The 24,613-nt window shown below is 33.5% G+C and overlaps 1 protein-coding gene across 9 annotated transcripts in view; it reads left to right on the forward strand.

Annotated features, from left to right (window-relative positions):
• Positions 1-24,613, forward strand: part of Tomosyn (syntaxin-binding protein tomosyn) — a 476,946-nt gene that overhangs the window by 400,329 nt on the left and 52,004 nt on the right. For 8 of the 9 annotated variants that reach the window (XM_074124613.1, XM_074124615.1, XM_074124614.1 and 5 more), the window contains exons 5-11: positions 11,688-11,751; positions 13,762-13,969; positions 14,085-14,157; positions 21,555-21,709; positions 21,810-22,101; positions 23,124-23,367; positions 23,607-23,717. In XM_074124613.1, the coding sequence (XP_073980714.1) occupies positions 11,688-11,751; positions 13,762-13,969; positions 14,085-14,157; positions 21,555-21,709; positions 21,810-22,101; positions 23,124-23,367; positions 23,607-23,717 (1,147 nt within the window). Of the gene's footprint in view, positions 1-11,687; positions 11,752-11,817; positions 12,973-13,761; positions 13,970-14,084; positions 14,158-21,554; positions 21,710-21,809; positions 22,102-23,123; positions 23,368-23,606; positions 23,718-24,613 lie in introns of those variants that run through there. The other variant, XM_074124621.1, reaches the window with a different exon arrangement.

Raw genomic sequence — 24,613 nt, forward strand, 5'->3', positions numbered from 1 at the left:
ACAGCTGCAAACCGTCCTTGCAGCACTTCACACGATTTCGTTTTTGGTCAAGCGTGAGCAATTGCGGCACCCATCTTGCGGATAGCTTTGTCATGTCCAAATGTGATGCAAAAACCCGTTCATTCGAGATGCCCACAGCACTAGCAATCTCACGCACCTTCACTCTTCTGTCATCCATCACCATATCATGGATTTTATCAATGATTTCTGGAGTAGTAACCTCAACAGGGCGTCCAGAACGTTCAGCGTCACTTGTGCCCATATGGCCACTCCGAAAATTTTGAAACCACTTATAAACTGTTCTAATCGAAGGTGCAGAGTCACCATAATGTTTATCAAGCTTCTCTTTAGTCTCCTGAGGTGTTTTGCCTTTCATAAAGTAGTGTTTAATCAACACACGAAATTCTTTTTCGTCCATTTTTTGAAAATCACTCGACTTCCTCGATTCAAACGAATGCCAAACACAAAGAAATAGACCGATCTGGCTGAAACTTGGTGTGTGTTCTTCCAAGAGATGCTACTAACTAAACATAACCTCGATACGCGCCAGTGGTGCTATCTCTCTGACTTTGCACGGACTTTTCAAACGACCCTCGTATCTATAATCCCCAGTTTTTTCGGCGCTACTTTTTAAATTATGCCGCAAAATATCGACATATGCTTCGGCATTCATAATATTGTCAATGAAGGCTAAGTTTCCTACACCATTCCATGACATACGCCCCCCAAACTAAGACACTGCCACCTCCATGTTTTACAGACGGCCTTACATGACTAGCTTGAAACGCAGAGTTTGGTTTAAGCCAAACGTACCCTACGCCCATCAGTGCCGAAAAAGGTTAAATTTACTTTCATCTGAACAAATGAAACATTTTTCCAGAATTCTAGGACCTTATTTAAGTAAGTTTTCTGCGTTTTAGGCTAGACAAAGTTACAATTTACAATCGCAGCTAGAACTTATCGCATAATTTCAGTTATATTCTATGTTCATATATTCTAATAAAAAGCTTTTAAGTGTTACATTCTTTTATAAGAAACCTTCTGTCATATTCTGTCTAATATCATATTAGAGCATGGAATTACATATCGTACACATATCATTTCTACATTGTATTATTTTAGTTGTTCATTGTAGTTTATTTATGTGTAGCCAACTCAATTGCCGAAAGATTTAAACTTATTAGTAATAAATTATTAATCTATTCAGTAAATATCCATTTTTTAGCTAAAAATTATAGGCTGATCAAAAAAAAAAAAAAAAAAATGATTTTTTCGTAATAACAGAAAAGCTACCTTAAAGAAAAAGAAAATTATAGAAAAACTCATGTATCTATGAGAAAATTGTCAATAAATTTTTCTAGTCTTTGTGTGTATTTTGGGTAGAAATTAGACAAAACAAGAAAAAATTGTTGGAGCTGTTTGCGAGATAATCGCAAATTGTAGAAGAGAGAAAGTAAGCTAAAAAACTTGAAAGCATTTAATAAAGTGGTCATTCTAGGTCGCCGGACAAAGTGTGTAAAACTATGAAGAACTAATAATTGATTAAATGTTCCAAATATCTATTGGTAATTGCCTTTTAATGATGTGCACAGTTAATAATTTTGTTGTATTATTTGAAATTAGTGCTGTCCATTTGTGCGACGGAGACATCCTTTAATCATCAAATAATCATTTTACTTAGAAGTATGTAACTTTTTTTTTATTCAAGTAATATTAAAATAACCTCCAGGATTCATTGCCTGAATCCTTAGGGATATAATAGAGGTAGTATTTTTAAAAAATGGTTTAAAAAAATCCATCAACTACCTGCACTAAAAGCACGTAGCGAGTCCATTTTACCTGTTAATGCTATTTAGCTTTATAGTCCTCTCTTTTTATTAGACTGGACAAGTCTGTTCAAGTGCTTCATAAAGTTAACGCTTCGTAATAAGTTAGATAAATCTCGCATTGAGTTAAGTTTATGAGTTGTAAAAATTGCCATTTAAATTGAAATAAGCAGGGTGCTTAAAAATAATAACCATTTCTTAATATTATTATTTTTTTTTTATAACTGTTCAGCAAATACCCCATTTTGATTAACTTTGTACATTATGTCTTCTTAGAATATTCGATTCGTAGCGTAAAATATGATTCTTTCAGGTTTCGGTCAATGCACATAACAGATGTTTTTGAAAGGTTATATAAGAATATAAAGGTAGCTTGTCTTGGTTTGATTAAGGTAGCCGAGAAAGTTATACTGCGTTTCAGTTAAAGTAAGACCTGTTGTTTACAAGTAGGGGATCTTGGAGGCAAAGATCTCCAAAATTCTGTTGGAGGAGAAGTTGTACCGAACCAAGTGTACCTATACTGCAATTGAGAGATAGTATACACGAAGAAGCTAGATTATCTGTTACGAGTTAAAAACTGGAAGGTGCCTGAAAATAAACTAGGCGGTAGCCGAGCGGTTAGAGGCGAGACCTGCGAAGCTAATATGCATTGTGGTACTGGGGTTCGATTCCCGGTCTTAGGCCTTGGATTTTATTTAATGGTTAATAAAAGAAATTTACAGTAAAGTATGTTTGCTAGTCGCCTCCCGTCCACGAAATCTAATTGGTAGTTGGACGTAAAGCCCGCCTGAAAAAATAGGCAATTACTTTGCTGAGGAGAACGGATTTATGAGACCAACGCCCAAGGGTGTGACGCCTAACTAGTGACAGTCATCAACAGAACTAATGAACAGTTTGTCCAGTACAAGTCCTGAAAAAGCCTAGACCTTTCTTTATAGCTCATCGATCCTGATGTTTAACACCAGAAGAACGGGAGAGATCGAAGTCTTTATTCACCTCTGCCCTGGGTTTTTTTTAATGATTCAGGGTTGAAATAAGCTATTTTTCTGCGGAGCACAATTGGCCCAAAGTATGACCCTAGTGGACAGCTTACTTCCTTTTGGATGCCCTGGCTCCATATTAAATTATAATAATCCTTAGCTCAAAGGCTTGAAAAAAATAAATAAATTATTCCGAAATAATTTTGCTTCCTCCTGAATGAAACAGTCACCAAAAAATTTTAATAATATTCCCCAAGCCAGTCAGAATATTCAAACTCACTTAAATCTTCTTGAAACCTGGTTCCGAAAATGGAAAATAAAAATGAGTGAACCAAAAATTAGTGCACATTACTTTTACATTACGAAAATCTGCGAGTCCACCAGTTCTACTGAACGGTGTAACGATTCCTCCAGCTGACGTACGATACTTAGGACTGTACATTGACAAGAGACATGGAGCCCACATACTCGACTGAAACGACAAGAAGTGAACAGACGCTATAAGCTACTTACTAGACTACTTGACCGCACATCCAAACTCTACTTGAATCACAAACTGACTATTTACAAGACACTGTTAAGACCCATATGCACATACGGAGCAGAAGTGTGGGGCTCAACCAAAGTGCAGACACTACAGTCTAAAATCCTACGAAAAATTGTGAATGCTCCATAGTACTTTTCTAACCTTACCATACAACACTGACCTTCACATCCCCTTTGTCACCGACCTAAAAAAAGACTCGCTACCGCAAATTTCACAGCCTCCTAGCTCTCCATCCTAATCCTCTTGTGCAACAACTCTCCTCTCCTCACCTTCCAGACAATCCTCCTCGTCGCTTGAAGCGGAGGTGGCCTAGGGATCTACTAATGTGAGTGTAATATCCACTGAGAAAGAGTTTCATCAATGGGTGGCTGCTCTTACATGACATTCATGAGAACTTAACCAATTTCATCAAATTTACTTGATGCAACATTTGTTGCAGTTGTAAATGTTTTAATAAAGTGAAGAAATAAAATAAAATAATAATATTCCCCAATTACGGAATTACTTGATATTAATTTTCATCAATAAAATCATAAAATAAATAAATACATGAAAAATAAAGAGATATACTACTTGTTCTGCACAGTTATTCACTTGTAGCACTTAAGTATTAAATTAACTTTCTGTGTTTATATTATTATCATTATTATTAATTTAATCTTCACAATTTTCATAATAACACATGAATTACTTACAAAATTCAAGCTAATTGTTTGTGAAGGCAGAACCGTACAATTATATTTGCAAAATTGTTGAAATAAATTGAAAAACACCGGCTGATTCAGCAGATGGAGAATGTTCATTTGAGAAAGAAATCTGCTAGTTAGAGAACTGTTTAAAACAACAGTTCCATTAACAGTTAAGATTGCAATCTGTTTACATACTCTCCCTGCCTTCTTCGTCCCTTATCTTTACAACATTTTCTTTGGACTTGTTCTATCTATTTTAATATTGCTTTTCTCTGTAAATGCTTTAAATGTTATTTCGCCAATTAAGAGGGACCGTTTCGAGGAAATTAGTTTAGTGAACAGAATATTGATTCGTGTTTGAGGTGGGCTGTATTGGTAATATTTAGTCTTGATGCTGTTAACATTGCTGACTCTTTATATTCTTTAATTTGGTCTATAATTCAATGTAAAATTTGTTCGTTGAAACTTTTAAGCTTTCATTATATTTTATTTCATAAAAGTCATAGTTATTTATTTAACAAGTGTGGAAAGTAGTACTTTTCCTCACGCGAGGCAGTGTGTGAAGAAAATACTTTACACTAGAGTTAAATATTATATTTTTTCTGCAACCATTTATTAACTAATAAAATTAAAAATTTCATTTTTACAGTCTACAAAAAGTAATTTGTTTATTATAAACATTTATTGTTATATTACAATTATTTACATTACTTACGTATTTACATTACTTATTACATTTTCTGCTGTTTCTTTTATTGATGGAGGAGTGTTTTCTAAACAGGAATCATTAGAATCCATTTTAAATTTCTATAAGGTAACACTATAACCTTTTTAACTGTTATAATTAAAAATATCTAATTATTTATTAAAGTATTATTTTTATTTCTATATTCCTTTCAATTTTTATTTTATTTTTTAATATTCGTTTTTTAATTATTTAAATAAAATAAATTTAAATAAGCTTATTAGAGTTTTACAGAAAATATTTATGTTAATAACAAAACTTCTTATATCAAGGAAGCACAATAAAGTTTTTCCACTCACTTGTGCGGAAAGTGCGGAAGTTGGGCATTACACAGCTGATTTTAATTGAGTAATGAGAACTTCCCTACATGGTTGCAGACAAAAGCTTTTTTTTTACTGTTATCAGTTATTATTTTTATTCATTTATTTATTTCTATTTATTTAAATTTACAACTAACTTAACCCTTATAGGGTATACAGTTGGAGACAGACCTCAACAAATACAAAAAATAAAGACATAAGTAATAGTTATACATAATTAATAAAAATAATGAAATTTAAATCCTACCTTAACAAGTAGTCTCATAAGGCAAAAGGTAAACAGAAATACTCAGTGGTTCCAACAAAACAAAACAAAAATGAAAAAATAAAAATAAGAAATGCTTCATTGACCTTAATAAATAACAAAAAAAATTCGGATCTTCCTATTTAAAGTATAAATAAATTCAAGATAACTTAGTAAAAAACAAAATAATAATAACAAAAATATAAATATACGAGGGTCGTTTGAAAAGTCCGTGCAAAGTCAGAGAGATGGCACTACTGGCGCGTATGGAGGTTATGTTTAGTTAGTAGCATCTCTTGGAAGAACACACACCAAGTTTCAGCCAGATCGGTCTATTTCTTTGTGTTTGGCATTCGTTTGAATCGAGGAAGTCGAGTGATTTTCAAAAATTGGACGAAAAAGAATTTCGTGTGTTGATTAAACACTACTTTATGAAAGGCAAAACGCCTCAGGAGACTAAAGAGAAGCTTGATAAACATTATGGTGACTCTGCACCTTCGATTAGAACAGTTTATAAGTGGTTTCAAAATTTTCGGAGTGGCCATATGGGCACTAGTGACGCTGAACGTTCTGGACGCCCTGTTGAGGTTACTACTCCAGAAATCATTGATAAAATATGGTGATGGATGACAGAAGAGTGAAGGTGCGTGAGATTGCTAGTGCTGTGGGCATCTCGAATGAACGGGTACATAATATTTTGCATCAACATTTGGATATGACAAAGCTATCCGCAAGATGGGTGCCGCGATTGCTCACGCTTGACCAAAAACGAAATCGTGTGAAGTGTTGCAAGGACGGTTTGCAGCTGTTCCAGAAGAATCCGCAGGACTTTAAGCGTCGTTTCGTCACTGTGGATGAAAGATGGATACATCACTACATTCCTGAGACCAAAGAACAATCTAAACAATGGGTTACCAAGGGGGGAATCTGCGCCAAAAAAGGCGAAGACCGTTCCTTCGGCCGGAAAGATTATGGCGACTGTCTTTTGGGATTCGCAAGGAATAATCCTCATCGACTATCTGGAAAAGGGTAAAACTATTACAGGTGCATATTATTCATCGTTATTGGACCGTTTGAAAACCGAGCTGCAAGAAAAACGCCCACGAAAAAGTCCTTTTCCATCACGACAACGCACCAGCTCACACCTCAGCAGTTGTGGTCGCAAAATTAATGGAAATAGGGTTCCAACTCGTTTCACATCCCCCCCCTTTTCTCCAGACTTGGCTCCCTCGGACTACTATTTGTTCCCCAATATGAAGAAATGGCTGGCGGGAAAAAGATTTTATTCAAACGAGGAGGTGATTGCAGAAACGAATGGCTATTTTTCAGACTTGGACAAATCCTATTATTCGGAAGGGATCAACAAACTAGAGCAGCGTTGGACGAAGTGTATAAGCCTAAAAGGAGACTATGTTGAAAAATAAAAAAGGTTTACCCCAAAAAATTAAGTAGTTTTTATTTTTGCACGGACTTTTCAAACGACCCTCGTAAAAGGCAAGAATAGTAAAAAAATAAATAAAATGATAGAATAACTTTAAATACTAACAAAAAATACTTCTTAATTTAAAAATATTTTGACAGAAAACAAAAACATCATTCAACTTACTGAGATGACCTGGCTCCGTAAAAGAAAGAAAATTTACAAAGATGCCATCACAATTGTCCACAGCACCACAATATTTCTGAACAAGTGGATCTCTAAAAGATGAAAGGGTAGGACACCTTGCGATAGCATGAGCAATGTCATCAGGTTCATTTAACGAACACAGTTGACATAATTTATTACTATTAAATTCAAATTTTTTCCGATTGAAGTATATTTTACAGATTTTTTTATAACTTAAACGAAGCTTAGCCATTAATCTCAACTTTTCAATATGAATATTGTAAGTTAAGTAAACTTCTCCAAAATTTAAATTACTTAAATGTCTGTAGTCAGGATTATAATGACCATTCAAAACAGACTCGATGTCTTTGCTAAGCAAACCGTTCTTGAAGGAGTCTAACAATCGACGGAAGTCCCCACGAGCCACAGCTACGCTCTGCCCAGTCCACAGCAACGATAGAAGACAGGAAATGTTTCAGAGAACTCACCCAGTTATAGGGTATCCTACAACTTCCTTCCAATTCCCTCAACCTTAAATAGCACAGTTTAGGGAGGCGACAATCTGGCATTTCTAGTAGTCTTAACTACCATCCTAATACTCTTTTAAAGACCTTAAAACCAGTATGTGTCCTTCCCGTTTCCAACCGTACAAAACAATCAGGTGTATTCCTTGGTAGGTGCAGCAGTAATTTTAAGAATCTCAGTTGCCCTCTTTCTATTATTTAACCAAAAGCAGAAGGTTAAAGTCTTTTAACTTTTAGTGTTAGTTGAATATTACAAAAATTAATAATAATAATAAAATAATATATCAGTAAAGCATATGTCTGTTAATGTAATAAGGAATAATTATAGGATTTTTTTATGAAGTCAGGCATTAACTCAACTTTATCTGTCTTGTTGGTGAATACTTCAACCATTAATTCCTATCTGATTTCTACAAACCATTGAATTGCAAAACAAAACTAATCAAGCCGCAGTAATCTTACTTAGTTTATTATTACTTAGTAATATAAGTCTTAGGTTTTTCTTTAAATCATTAACCTATCAGTGTATATTCTCCTTGCACAGTTCTTGAATCAATAAGCCTGAATGAAAGATATATCCAACTCTCTGAAAGAGCATATTTTCTCGTCGCTCTCTTTTTCAGTTGTTACTAAGGCTAGATTAGATAGATATAAATTTGTTCAGGGATAAAGAAGAAGACATAGCTACCTAAAAGATGTACTGAGATCTGCGTTAGGTTGTGGTTGTGGCTCAGGTGTCATGATAGCTAAGCTGTTAGAAGCGTGAAGCTTAGTTGGGTATTAGAGTCTATCCCTGCTGTTTAACCTTTGATGGTAGTATGTAATAATAAATTTACTGAAAAGTATGTTTGCAAACTGTCTCAGTACTTACATGTGTTAGACTGGACTCCTCCTTTTCAAAATAGGACTTTTAATGCATTTACCTGTGCTACTGTACAAGCTGTACTGCGCTTTTTCAAAGAATGTTCAATATATCCTTATTAGTGGTTAGCAATATTATAAAAGGCAACCCAGTATCAATTAGGTTTATATTGCTTTATATTATTATTAGTTGCATGCCTTCTTAAATTCTTTGTCTTCTAAGTGATCCTTGGTTTATCTGTGACCACAGAACGGACAGTCAGTGATGCTACCCTATACAGAAGAGGTGGGCATGCCTGTGCAAGTCATTATCCGCGGCAAGTTGAAAACATACCACGAACTCTCCTCAGCTTCTTTTGTCAAGTAGTACAGACCATTGCTTGTCAAGGCCAAGACTACTGTGTTTTTATATTCCATCTTCCTGGCAATGAACCTTCATATAGCAACATATTCTATGAGGACATCGGCTGTTCCTTTGTGGTACCTTCTTTAGCAAGAAGGTCAGCGTCACAATTCCCCCTATAACTAGGCACCCACATTAGCAAGACATTACAGCCCAATTGTGCTACATTGTTATGATAATCAGTCTACCATCGATTGGTAAGGCAATAGTAGCAGACTGTGATCCAACAAAGAATGCAATCTGCAAAGGAGGTCTCCCTATCACAACTGTTCGAGAGTCAAGGCTACAGCGGCAGTATCCCCCACAAAATTCGATTCTAGCCAGCTAGAGGGTAAGGAGATCTAAAAGTTAATGCTATAAACACTCGTCCAATTCCACTTGCCTCAATTGCCAAACCATGCGGGTCAAAGTTGAAGAGGTATACCAATCCTTCTATTGTTTTTGGCGACAGCACGTTATGTATAAATGGGAGTGAATATATTGATATTGTGCTAGAGTTTGCCGAATGTTTACAATCAATCAAGTTTACATCAGCTACATTTACAGACTGGAATTCCTGCATCTTCTCCGATCAGCACAGGGAAACCCTAAACCCTGGGAATTTAGTTGTAAGAAAATGTATGCCTTTTTAGGTTATCCTCGAAGACTTGATTAAATTTAATTTGTGTTTGAACTGTTCCAAAAGTTGCCTTGAAGGCCATAGATTAATTTAGGTAAATTCTTGAATCAGTTTGTTTTAGAGAATTTGACTTTCACTTATATTTCATTCACGAAGGCTGCCTCACTATACAAAGTTTAATGGCCGTCAGAGTAATCAAGTATAGTGTTTGATAGTATTATAAATAGTAGCAAAATTCCTCACACCAAACTGATGAATCACATTCTTATAGATGAAAATCCGTAACTGTTCTGAAATATAAAGGAACGCGGGTCAAAGCTGATGAAATCAATAATATTGTCTAGCACTGCGAACATAACCTCATTTTCGACTTTACTCTTCGTTGAACATTCATTTTTATTTTATACTTTTTCGCATTTATATAATTAATATTTATTTTATATTTTACTAATCCTTTAATTCAGTATCTTAGTTTTTATTTTATTTTTCTATCGGTGTTATTTTTCTACACGCTTACTTCGGGGAACTGTGAAGGATAGCTTAGATTCCATTTTTTCTTAAACTTAAATTGAATAACAGTACAACTAAATTCTAGAAATCGGCGGTAAACATAGTATTTTTTTTAAGAAACCACAGAAGTTGTATCTTTTGAGAGAAAAAATAGGTGATGAAATCGATTGCAGCTATCTAGATGAAAGATAGTAGAAAATTGAGATTGCAGAAAGAGCTACATATCAACAATGATTTTGGGTTTTATTGAGGTGCGGTTAATAAAATCATAAACAAATTTCTTGCTTCATATCCAACTTTTCGGTAAATACTATATATTACCTTTTTCAGGGTATTGTAAAATTTGCGGAGTTCAAGGTTAAGATAAATCATCACAACAGTTATGATCAATTGACTGCACTTCAATATTCCCCAAAATCATCAATTAACAACGGTCGAAAACCAAAACTATCATACTTATTATTAACCTTATTAATATTAATAATAATAATAATATACTTTTATTGAAATAGAAAAGAAAATGAACAAAAATTCTTGAATACAAAGTATGTACGGCTTGGAATAAATTCCGTCAGCCGGAGGTTGGGGTTACACAAAATACCAAATATATATATACTTATTAACAAATAAAACAAGATAAGAATACTTAAAATCAAAAAGTGCCAAAAAAATAAAATAATTTAACTACAATGAAGTGATATAAAATAAAACAAGAAAAAACAGAAATATGCAATATTCCAGCAATTTAATAATTAAATTCTTGGACAAGGAAATATCGGTACTGCCATGCACGACTAGCAAATATAATTAAATTTTTATTAAAAGAGTTTAGTAAAATGACCATCTCAGCCTCCGAAAAGGTAGACGCACCCAGATACCTTGTTCGAAATTCTGACAGTATGGGACACACTGCCAAAAAATGCATAATATCTTCCCTAACATTCAAATTACATAAAGAGCAGAGTTCAATTTGCCTTTCGACCCAAGGAGTACAGTTTAAAAACAACAACTCTCCTCTCAATTTAAAAAACCAGCAAAGATCTTTTAATGGGTAAGAGTTGGCCTGGGAATCCCGCTCAAAAGAAAAAAGATTTAACGAGAAGTTTAGTTTTTTATAGAACAAAAACTTAGTCGACGATCTGGCTTTTTCTACACACTCTTCCCGATGCGCCAGCCTAACAGTATCCAACAGAACAGGCAACTAACCACTCCATAGATGCATATTCTCAACTGAGGGGAAGAAACCAGTAGAATATTTGTCAAAAAGATTAATCCAGTGTTCAAACCAGAATACTTTACGTTTAATTACTTCCAATGCAAGTATTCTAGGAAGACGGTACTCAGGTAGATTCAAAACTTTTAGACAATATTTGAAATGCAGTCTCAGGGTAAACACCTCCAACAAGTCCACACCAGTCTCTAAATACAATATAAAATTATAGCCAACGGCCATACCACGTTGAATACACCGGTTCTCGTCCTTATTAATATTAATCTTAATATTGTTCAGTATTTTCTTAGACGGCTTATAAAAATAATAAAAAAGAGATCAAAAGCTTTTGAACCTACGAAAGAATTTATATTTTCTACGAGAAGTTATTGGAGAACTTGAAATGTTTTAAGATGAAACAGTAAACTGTATAAAATAAATCGTTTTTATTTATTTGCACATAAATCATGATGCAATACAAATGAAGCAGACTTAACAAAATGTTTTACTTCTGTTATCTATTTACAAATACATTTTTTTTAGGACGTAGCTTCTATAAAATTATTTTCTTTAAATATTAACCTTTAAAAAAATTGTTTGCAGATCTCGGAAGACTCACCCAGGACCTGTTGTACATCTCAGTGACAACCCTTTGGATAGTAGCAAGGTAAAACATACTTTAGTTAGTTACGTTCCTGTATCTTATTGAATAGAACTACTTCTTAGAGACAAAAAGACAAAAAAGTTCCCAAATTTTTGCTTTAAATGATGCAAAAAGTGAAATGGTGTTTAATAAAACAAAAAAATTCAAAATAAACTTAGGCGATGTGGTACCGATTTTGTATAAATGTGCTATTGACTACTTTCTTTACTTAATTAAAGTGCAGTAAAATAATTCGAAAAATACTAAGATCTACACCATTTACTTTATCTCGCAGGAAAAAGAAGTAATGTGTTCGCATATTGTAATAATCTTGGCTTAAAATCAGTTTCTTTCACTTCTCATTGTTTATCAATGATTGGAGAGAGTTAAATTTGTTGTATAGAACTGGTTCCTTTGTAAAAATAATCTTGAGTTATTGTCTTACATAAACTACACTTATACCTTATCACAAATGGGGCTCCTCTTCTTTGATCTTAAACACTAGCTAATCTTGGTTCATTCTTTCTTTTAAGTAGGTGTAGTTCGTCGTGGAATCCTGATCTGTTATTTCACCATCTACTTCACAGACACATTGTCTGGAAAGGGACTCCTTGAAATAGCTTAAAGAAATAGGATTTCTTCTTCAATGTGCCGAACTTTCAGCCAAGCACATCTTTCACACTGACAAGAAACACAAATACGTGTGGTGCCGTGTATTTTTCATTCTTCTCTGTACAGGTATCTTAACAGCTGGCCCACGAGATGCATAAGTTTACTAAGTAGCCGCAAGAGTCGCCCCAATCTACTGGCGCGAATTGGCTAATAAATTAACTTTTCTCGCTACCATTGTTATTTGTGCATCAGCGCTTCATTGACTGCATTTTGCTTCGCCATAAAGGTGCTATGGAAATCTCCCCTGGCCAGACGGGCTTCCTTCTCATTAAGCTATTGTTCTGAAAGCCTCAAGCACCCAGACTGTGTGTACCCAATACTTATCTGGTTGTCTATAACGAAATTAATATCGTAGGATTTGTTAGCCAGTTGAGCAGCCCTAGATGTCTTAGAAAATTACGATTCTGGAATTGATTTACTTCTTTTATAATCTGTGCAAGGTACAAATTTATTGCAACTCTGTTTTATCTGTGGTCACCTTTTCTAAATATCATTTTTCGGATTAGCGAAGAATGATACCCCGGTTTTCACGTAGTATTCCCCTTGAAACCATCAGAGAACCTCACCGAGAAAGTGAGCATAAAATAATTATTTAATTATTACTTTTTTATGTGACTTTAATATATCATGTTACCCAAATTATTTTGTGAACATATTAAAAAAAAAAAAAAAAATCTAATCTATAAAGTGATTGTTTTGTGTCTGAAATGAAAGAATAGTTTTAAAATGGAAACGTAATGGATTTACTTCTCAAACTAATCCTCTCTGCTGAAAAAAATGCTAGGTTTGCCCCATAGCTACGAGTATATTATTATTTTTAAAAAAATCAATAAAAAGGTTTGGTTCCTAGTATTTTAACTTGTAAGAACGCATTAATGGTTTTAATTAGTCTAAAACCTACTTAAGCATTTCAATATTAGAAATCTACAACTCTTGTCAAAAGTTTTAAAAAAATAATATAATAATACAGTAATAATATAGTAATAATTATAAAAATAATTATTATTATAAATGGATTTCTTTCATTTATGTTGTTATTTCTAGATAGAAAATAAAACAATTAATAATGAATAAATATGTAGCGCGTCACTTTATATGGCCATTACTTAAGAATAGTAAATTTAGTATTAGTTGGAAATAAAGAAATGTTTTTAAATAAGTCCAAGTATCTTTTTTCAAATTATTGTCATGTAAATTAATTAAAATAGGTTTCCATTATTAAATCATTTCTCTTTAATTCAGTGAATTGAAATTTACCTCTCGTTTATAGGTTTATAAACAAATTGACTATCTGTGATAGAAATTCGTTTGATTTATATTACATCATTATTCTTCTTCTTATTTTATTTTTTATATGTGCAGCTATTAATAGGTTTTGAAAGTGGGCAGTTGGTATTATGGGACCTAAAGCTTAAAACAGCAGAAATGCGATGGCAATCTACAGAACCGCTGAAATCAGTATGTTGGTGTCATGATGGTAAACAATTCATCACTTCGCATACAGATGGTACCCTACAAACTTGGAATATTAGACAGCCTGGTAAATGTATTGCTTCCCAACAACCACATTGTGAGTGTTAAATTCATATAGTTTTAAATCAGTTATTTGTTTTTTTATTCAATACCGCTAATGTGGATCAAATTGGATATTATTGAGCTAATGTTTTATGTATTTAAATTTGCAGCTAGAAATAAGGATGGCAAACCGGATAATTGCAAACCGATACAAAAAGTGGAATGGAAAGCTGCTAGAAGCGGGTATTTAATAATTTAAAATAATTATCAAAAATTTATTAAATTCTTTATTTCATTTCTCAGTAAACTTCATTCAGATATTAATTCTTCATACTTCTAAAGTCAGTTGCAGTAGAGATGTTTTTTAAAGATGTTGCTGCTGACATTGTTGTGAAGGGCTAATTTTTAGAGCTATTTAAATTATATTTAGAGCTATTTAGATGTACTACACACATTAGGCCTATTCACAGTATTGAATGAAGATAATTTCTTTAAAAGAATTTGTATTTGATTTTCTTCCTACAATTATGTTTTTTAAGTGCCAGTTTAACTCCCCAAACTAATCTACGTTTCTAAAATAAAGAAACACTGGCGTCAAAATTTTCTCAGAGAGTTTCAAACTCGTATACACTTACATTTCTAGCTTTGTACATTTTCACATCTCCTTAAAATATGTACATACAGTGGCGTACCTAGAACTTTTGCCGCCCGGGGCGATCTCCAGTTTGCTGCCCTTTCTATTATAAGTCAATCAAATAGTGGTTTTTATAAATTAATACACATAAATAAATTATTAAGTTATTTAATCAATATTAATTAATACACAGAGTAAATTTTTTTAGACATATTTGTATGCACTCGTAAACATATTTATATAATATCTACTCTTCTAGCTTTCATACTAGAAAAATCGTGTATAATGCTCTCAAAATTTATATTATTTGTAATTTCTTGTTCTATTGACAATATTGCAAGATTTTGTAGTCTTAATTGACTCATTGTAGAACGAAGATAATTTTTTATCAACTTCAATTTTGAGAAGCTTCTTTCGCAACTAGCGACACTGATTGAAATTGTTAAAAAAATTCTTAACAAAATTACAATGTTGGGAACAGAATTGAATATACCATCCACGATCTTAAGAGCTTTTCGCCATTAGGCAAAATTTGAAAAAACCAGTCCTGACTCAGTTTTCTTGTTTCACCTTTGGCTTTGATTGTATTATTAGGACGTTTTACTCCTTCGCTGAAGTCGGCGTCCAAATTTTGAATTGCAAAGGGACCTTGACGTACCAGAAATACTCTTGTATTGTCGTCAATTTTGTTAGGCCATAATCCAATATCTTTCATAGAAATAGACGGAATAATTTGTGCAGCAGATTCTTCATCAGAACTTGATGAACTTTCTACTTCTTCGCCAGTATGTGAAGCAGGTCTTTCCTCTTGAACAACATTGGAAAATGTTTTTTCGCCTTCGAGGGCTGCTTCTTCGCCCGTATTTGAGGCAACAATACTAAAAGAACTAGAAGTTGACTTATGGGAGATATATTTGAGTAGTGCTCCAGTATTTTTAGTCTGTATTTCCTCCCTTCTCTTCCTTTTCTTTCTAAATGACGCACCACTTTCTTTTACTCGTTTCATCCTAGGGATATATAATAAAAATATAACTTGTCGAAAGTCGAAATAAATAGTATATTATGTATAGAAAACGGCAAAGTCATTTTACTACTCTGAATAGCATTTAGAATAACATCTATATCTATAATACGTAATATAATATACTTACCTATAATAAACTCTCCAAATGCACTGGCACCCTAATAATTTGTTTCACTCTTCACTGTTAAAAGATTGAATCGCGAATGAACAAAATGGTTTATAAGCAATTTATCATTCCAAATACAATTCTTCAAAACGGACTGAGTATATTTATCTATTTGCGATTCCTGAAATTGTAACTTCGTCAGTATTTTTGTTTTGTCTCGTTTAGATTTTGTTGTTTGAAAAAGATAGTTCTTATGCCGGCGCCCTAATGCTTTGCAGACCTAGCAGACCGCCTTCCGCCGGCCCTGCTTTTCAAAAGAAAAATCGATCATCGATGATTTAAAAAAATATTGATATATCACTTCAAAGTAATCATATAAACTTTTCAAAAGAAATGACATTTATAAACTGATATCAAAAAATTTTAGTTAGGAAAAATTGCCGAACAAAATCGTAAAGATCCTTTTACGAATTCAACGAATTTTAATGAATACAATAAAATAAAATTATTATCTTGTTCTTGAATTAGAATTCAAAATTTACACTAAAATGCATTTATATACACCGAGGAATAATATTCGAAATCATATAGTTAATCATAATTTATATAAATCAAATATTAAACTTATAATAATCATAATAATCATTTATTATTCAAGAAAGAAAATAAATATGAAATGAATAAGTTGCTTTTTACAACTATAAGTAAATATAAAAAATGCCGCCCTAAGGTAAGTGCCGCCCGGTGCGGACCGCACCCACCACCCCCCCCCTAGGTACGCCACTGTGTACATATATATACTTGTATATATCAGTATTGTCCATAGGCCTACTGTGTGTGGTACATCTAAAGTGGAGTTCAATGACGTATTGGCCAACTTCATATTTTCCACTGTTCTTGAGTGACGTCACTTTAATTTTTTTTTCTAAAATCATTACTTTTTTGCAATAAAAATGTTATTACTCAAAAAGTTTTAGTCCGAATTCGATTCTTATGACACGGTTAGAAAGACAGATAAATTTACTAAAAATTGACACCATTTCGAAGCATAAATTATTCTCCAAACAGCCTCAATCTTCCTCCGGAAACTGGAAAAGTAAAAGTAATCGAATTTTTTAAGAAAACTCATTAGGCCCTTACGTGATCATTATCAGACCTAGGTGCTGGCACTTTTTATAAAAGTTTACTTGTCTAATGGGCTTTCAAACGGTATATCATTTTCCAGCATTCCTTTTATCTTCGTATGAGAAATTACGTTTGTTTTACAAGAAAACGTGTTCACGAGCACTCAACAGTGTTAGTTTATCAAGTTGTTTAATTCATTGAAAACTCTTTTAGATGTATCAGTAGTCAATTTTAAAGTAGGATGTCTTAAAATAAGGAAGTCAAAGGTTACAAATTGCACTTTAAAAATTTACTTCTGATCTCTGAAATATTTGAGAAATGTTAGGAAATATTTTAAATTACTTACTGGTTCACTCTGTATGTACATACGCTCCTCGAAACAAAAAAAAAAATCCTAAATAATGACGGTCCTTCGTAATATGAAATGCCATGATTAAACTGTTATATTTTCAAAAAATGATTTGGAAAGAACAATTAAGTAAACTATGTTGCCTGTCATTTATTATTAATTCGTTCCCTTTGATCATGACAAATCTGGGCAGAATACAAATCCCTCTTTACTTGGCAGTCACAAAAGCAAACACAGTATTTGAATAATGCTAGAATATCTAGTTTGTAATGCTGTCTTAGCAGTACAGTAAAACTGCCTTCCCTGTTCTCTGGCCGTGAGGTGACTATTTTACCGGCTAAAAGTCGAGACTAAAAATTGTAATTATCACAATAACAACATAAAACGTTCAAGAAAAGTACCAGGCTTCAACACAGAAAATAACAAATTAAAAAATAAATAAATAAAGCAAAATAATAAAAGGAATAAGCAATCACATACCTCTTTGCAATTCAATATTATTGAACCAAAGAGAATTTTTGTAAAGATGAAAAACTTCAGAGAACACAGTAAAATTCTTTTTTTTTTTTATTCGAACCGGGAATTTAAACATAAAAGATATCAGTACTTCCTGCGTTAGTAATAATTCTGGTGTTATAATGCGGAAGTAATGGAGGGTAATTTGCAGGAAATTGCTTGCCAAAGTTTTAAGGAAGTAGTGATTATACTAATTATAACCAGTTTAAAGATCTTAAAGTTTTAGCAATGAGAATCCCACGGTTTTGAAGTAAGTTTTAAAAATTTTATGAGCTTTTTAAAAATATACGTGCCGAACAAAAGTCTGCATACACCCTGAAAATTTGTCTTTTATCTCGGTCGGAAAGGATATCTCGCGTGGCTTCTTTGAATAATTTTTGCAATGTTACGATGTGAAAATCCTTGATTATTTAATTGTACGAGGGTCGTTTGAAAAGTCCGTGCAAAGTCAGAGAGATACCACCACTGGCGCGTATCGAGGTTATGTTTAGTTAGTAGCATCTCTTGGAAGAACACACACCAAGTTTCAGCCAGATCGGTCTATTTCTTTGTGTTTGGCTTTCGTTTGAATCGAGGAAGTCGAGTGATTTTCAAAAAATGGACGAAAAAGAATTTCGTGTGTTGATTAAACACTACTTTATGAAAGGCAAAACGCCTCAGGAGACTAAAGAGAAACTTGATAAACATTATGGTGACTCTGCACCTTCGATTAGAACAGTTTATAAGTGGTTTCAAAATTTTCGGAGTGGCCATATGGGCACAAGTGACGCTGAACGTTCTGGACGCCCTGTTGAGGTTACTACTCCAGAAATCATTGATAAAATCCATGATATGGTGATGGATGACAGAAGAGTGAAGGTGCGTGAGATTGCTATTGTTGTGGGCATCTCGAATGAACGGGTACATAATATTTTGCATCAACATTTGGACATGACAAAGCTATCCGCAAGATAGGTGCCGCGATTGCTCACGCTTGACCAAAAACGAAATCGTGTGAAGTGTTGCAAGGACGGTTTGCAGCTGTTCCAGAAGAATCCGCAGGACTTTAAGCGTCGTTTCGTCACTGTGGATGAAACATGGATACATCACTACACTCCTGAGACCAAAGAACAATCTAAACAATGGGTTACCAAGGGGGAATCTGCGCCAAAAAAGGCGAAGACCGTTCCTTCGGCCGGAAAGATTATGGCGACTGTCTTTTGGGATTCGCAAGGAATAATCCTCATCGACTATCTGGAAAAGGGTAAAACTATTACAGGTGCATATTATTCATCGTTATTGGACCGTTTGAAAACCGAGCTGCAAGAAAAACGCCCACGATTGGCCCACAAAAAAGTCCTTTTCCATCACGACAACGCACCAGCTCACACCTCAGCAGTTGTGGTCGCAAAATTAATGGAAAGAGGGTTCCAACTCGTTTCATATCCCCCTATTCTCCAAATTTGGCTCCCTCGGACTACTATTTGTTCCCCAATATGAAGAAATGGCTGGCGGGAAAAAGATTTTATTCAAACGAGGAGGTGATTGCAGAAACGAATGGCTATTTTTCAGACTTGGACAAATGCTATTATTCGGAAGGGATCAACAAACTAGAGCAGCGTTGGACGAAGTGTATAAGCCTAAAAGGAGACTATGTTGAAAAATAAAAAAGGTTTACCCCAAAAAATTAAGTAGTTTTTATTTTTGCACGGACTTTTCAAACGACCCTCGTAACTATTAATCTGCGTTCTGACACAGGAATTTCCTTTCTTTGGTGAACCATTTTAAATAATAATATATTCTTAAATAACTCTGATCCGCCTATATTCACGTTCCAACTAAAACTAATAAATTTGTAAATATTAAGATTTACCCTAACTAGTAAGTATTATTATAATATTGAATTTATCAATTCTGTATGTGGACTTTTGTTCAGGCATGAACTCCGATCTTTTTATTTATATGCAATGGGAGATGGCAGAGGTCTTTTCATCTCCATATATATATTTAGTAACAATAGTTACAAATGTTTAAACCACATTTTTACTCTAATAATTCTTTATTTTGAAAATTCCCGAAATATTGTGGTGTATGTAGACTTTTGTTCGACACTGTATATGAACATTGCTGAAAATTTGTTTTTTTAATATTTCTGACTGATTTCCTACTTTCACCAATAATCATTATGGATAAACATCCGAAATCGTTCAGAAATGTTAATAAAAACATGCGTGATTGACGGATAAAATAGACATCATTGTCTAGCCTTGCGTATCCCTACCACATTTTAACTAGATACACTTAAGATTTCTCCAAAACATTTCAGAGAAGTTGCAATCGCTGGATGATATTCTAGCCACAATTAATACATCTGGTTTGAATCACATTAATAATTAATGAGTAAGAACCTACCCAGTTGTAGCACTCATCATGAGATTTAAAACTGAACGAGCTTAGATTTACTCTAGCAAATCACTTGGCACTTAGGAGGATGGTCAAGAATTGTTCGGAAACAGGAGATATTAGAATTTGCAGATAAGATGTGGAATTTTTGCAATTTAAATTTGTTTTCTTCTTCTCATATTTTTGTTAACTTGCATTACGCCGAAATCATTTTATAGTTTTCCTTTTGTTACAATTTTTGAATAGCCATTAACCTTCAAGTTTGTCTTTTAAAGAACGTAAAACCTAAACATGATTATTTTTTTTTATACTTGCAACGGTTTGTTTTTTTTAGCCACTCATTGTTAGCCACTTCCTCCCCGCACTTCACTTCCAACGCCATCCGAAGCTCATCCTTCCATGTTGACATTGAGTACTTTATCCACCTTATCCAACCCTCTTCCACAGCGAGCCATCTACTTCATAAGGCCGGGATTAAGTTCTTTTTTTCCAATCTCTACCATCTGGTACAATCCCCTTATCTTCTCTACAACGATCCCCACCTGAGCGAAAAGATATATTTTCTTTAATTTTGTGTCCTGTCTACTTCCCTCTCATCTCTGTTCTGTCATCAATCATGGCAGTCTCCATCGTTCAGCTTTTCAAGTCATACTTTTTAAGAAGCCCTACGGCCACAATCTCCTTTACCTTTATCTAACGCTCGTCCACAGTCGCCTCTACTGCCACTTTATAAAGTCATCAAATACTTAGAGATTGAAAGGAGCTGGAATATACGAAAGTCATCTAACAGTGCTTTGAGTTATTGAGTTTTTAATTGTCAACTTAAGAAATGTATGAATATGTGTCACATAATACTGAAAAAATAATAATAATAATAACAATTATTTCGAATCCAGCTGCTGACCCTTAGATTTTCTCTTCCTAGGAGCTTCTTACAGCTCACTGTCCGGTGATGGGCAGTGTTGTCTGTAACGAGAGAACACTGTCCGGAGGCCGGCAGTGCTCTGAAAAAAGCTCCGGGCGCCAATAACCTTAGATGTTGACCCACCCTAAACATTATATAATAATAATAATAATAATAATAATAATAATAATCAACAAAACAAAAAATAAGTTTTACAGAATGTTCTGATTTTTAGAGGTTACTATTTTCTTCTGTCAACTTATATAATTTTTATGGGAGTATCTTAATTAAAAAGTGGCCACAGCTTCGGCTGACTTAAATATTATGTATTTATATAATAATCTTTTTTCTTTCTTTTTTTTTTGGAGCCAAGTTGAACATTAATTCAAAATAAATAGCAAACGATAATAAAAAATATGTAACTATAATGAAATCGGCTATTTGTTTGAAAAATAATTTTAGAATTCAAATTACTTCTTATGATTGTACAAACTTTCAAATTCTCTTTTCGATTCTCAAATCTTCTCATTTAATCTCTTGACATTTAATTAAAATACTTTTTCCTTTAATTTAGTTAACGATTTTTTGTATGTTTAACAGTGAGACGTTCATTATATTCTGTGGAGGTCTTACATATGATAAGGCTGGCCGATCTCCGAGCATAACGATAGTTCAAGGAAAAGCAACCACAGTGCTTGAAATGGAGCACAATGTTATTGATTTTATAACGCTTTGTGAAAGTCCCTACGCTAGTGGTAAGTGTTTTGTGAAACGTTGCATTGAACAAATTTAATATGAATTTTTTAGAATATTTACAATAAACTTTATTCAATAAAATTTATTTATTTATTTCAGAAATCCCAGAACCTTATGCTGTGGTAGTTGTACTTCAAAAGGATCTTGTTGTAATAGATCTTTTAACACCTGGTTTTCCATGTTTTGAAAGTCCTCATCCAATGGACCTTCATGAATGTCCAGTTACTTGCTGTACATATTTAGCTGACAGCCCTTCTGATTTAATACCAGCTTTCTATTCTGTTGGCTCCAGATCTGGCAAGAGGAGTGGGTTGAGTGATAAAGAATGGCCACTAGCTGGTGGTGAATGGACCACTCCTCCATGTAGTTACTCGGAAATCATTATTACTGGGTAAGAAGAATAAATATTTAATGTGGTAGTGAAAATAATGGCACATAAAATTATTTCAAACTGGAAGTCTTGAAGGACTAGTTCCAACCAGACTTCATTGGTCTTCAATATCGAGAAAATATGACAGATAATGGTTTCAACTTTGGACTACACTCATTTAGATTGAACTTTGAAATAGGACATCTGCCGTGTAAAATCACGTTATTGTGTGTAAGTTAGTGTAGTAAAAAAAATTAAACTGACAGAATTCTAATTATAATTTATTTAGATTGCCGATTTATCGATCACAAATTTGGGCCAAGTCAAGTGGGGAGTCAATAATATATGAATTGTTTTAAAAAATGAGCTGAATCCTCTTTCAGCACCAGCTCAGCAGCTATTTTCTCTCTGCACCTCAGTAAGATCTATGTCCGAATGATACTCGTTTCTTTTCGAGACATTACTTTGCCCGTGCAATGCCATGTATTGCGTTTAATGGTTCAGAAAATCAAAGTTTTTTGGCTTCCATATTTCAATCCTTGTCCCATCTGCTTCTGTAATATGACCAGCAACCTGACCTTAGATTTTACTTTACTAGGAGCTTTTTACTGCACACTTTCCAGCGACCCAGTCTTGTATGTTACAAAAAGGGGGGAAAAAATAAGGTTAATCTTCCTAATTAAAGAATATACTGCTCTGAGACTTAAACTGAGGATCATTTGGCAAATTATTAGCCATTCAACGAAAAGTGGTTATGAAAATAAGGTTATATTTACTTACAGCCATGGATGATGTTTATTTATTTTTGTAACCCTCTTAAATATATGTATATGCTCACATTTCATTTCATTCGGATAGAATAGTTCGGTGAGGTGCAAGTTGAAATTTAATATAAATTGAGAGAGTGAAATTAGAATAACATTCAATGAAAATAGTCTTATTTAAATAATCTGTAGCAGTACATATAATATATATTATATCTAAACAATTATTATTTATTTCCCTTTGGAAATAATGTTACTATAATTTCGTACTGCTTACAGTCACGCTGATGGTAGCATAAAGTTCTGGGATGCATCTTGCGGCACCCTTCAAGTATTATACAAAGTAAAAACAAGTAAAGTATTTGAACGACCTCAGTCAAGATCACAAGATGGTGATGAAGATCCATTCGCAGTCCAATTGTTATCATTATGTCCGGAATCTAGAAAACTTTGTGTAGCTGGAACAGCAGGTTATGTAATTCTATTTAAGTTCAAGAAACAAGAGTCAACATCGGAAACAATCGTATGTATCGTTTGGTTTTACTTCACTATAAATTGTCACGTATTTCAATCTGTTTTCACAGACGTAAAAGATTGATTTTTTGTTTTGATTTTTTTGTCTTTTTTTTGTTCGCCCAAATATTTGTTATTGCTGAAAATCAGCCTGTTAATTAATGTCTTGTATGAGAGTAAATTCAGTAGATTCGATAAATATTTCATGATAATATTAACACATTTTAATATACTTAATCTGACATTCAGGTGCTCGATATCCCAATTGTCTATGAAACCTGTGACGAAACTGAAATTTCTCCTGAAGCTGACTTTTCAATGAGGGGAAGTTTAAATAAAATGGAATCCACTGACGCTAAAGTAAGTAAAATTGCTAAAATCGCTCTATTATGCTTTTGAATTTTGTATTTTCAATTATTTCTTCCTAGAACGGTAAATCGCTGATAATTCAACTAGTTAACCAGTTAGCGAGTTTAGAAATCAAAACTAGAAATTCATTGTAGCATACCTGTTGATTTCTTTCTAAATATTTGTTCCTGAAGAAGTCTTCAGGAATATAAATTTGCTGTACATAAACAAAACGTTACTATAGATAATCACTTTTAATTGGCTAACAAAGAGAACCTCAGCCTCTCTTAGTTCTTATGCTGTTTGTATTACTTATTTACTCAATCAAGAGTATAAAGTCCTGAATTTTGAAAGCATCCATTGTTGATTGCTATGTTATGAAGTTTGTGTGATCTTATCTTTTCAAAACAGAAGAAACTTTTGTAACACAGTCGCTGGTTACCTTGCAGTACGAGTTTGCTTATTTTTGTTTAATTAAAACTGATCAGTTTCTGCGATCATTGGCGCTGTGACATTTTAATTAGTGTTTTCTTTTTGAAGTATGAACTTCATAGAGGGGGAATATAGTAGAGATATTTTCAATCTGGGATTGCATTAGAGCCTATCAAAACAAACTAAACTTTTGTTTACTTAAACCCAAGTACTACGTTCTTATCCTATGATCCAAATTACTTTAAATACCATGTTCCCCCAATGATTAGAACAATAAATAACAAGGGGAACATATGCTTACAAGTGTTAGCAAAGTGGCCGAAGTCAAAACGCTTAAGTGGTGAAATTGAGTATTTAAAGTATAAAAACACAATGAGCAGTTCACCTCGCGGGCCCAATTGATCACGTCAAGATTCTTTATGAGATGTAGTGCCATTAAGAAGAAGAAGAAGAAGAAGTTCGCAATGAATCAATAA

The sequence above is a fragment of the Rhodnius prolixus genome, unplaced genomic scaffold, assembly GCF_049639745.1.
Source record: "Rhodnius prolixus isolate KJV_2025 unplaced genomic scaffold, Rpr scaffold_3, whole genome shotgun sequence".
Classification (NCBI taxonomy): Eukaryota; Metazoa; Arthropoda; class Insecta; order Hemiptera; family Reduviidae; genus Rhodnius; species Rhodnius prolixus.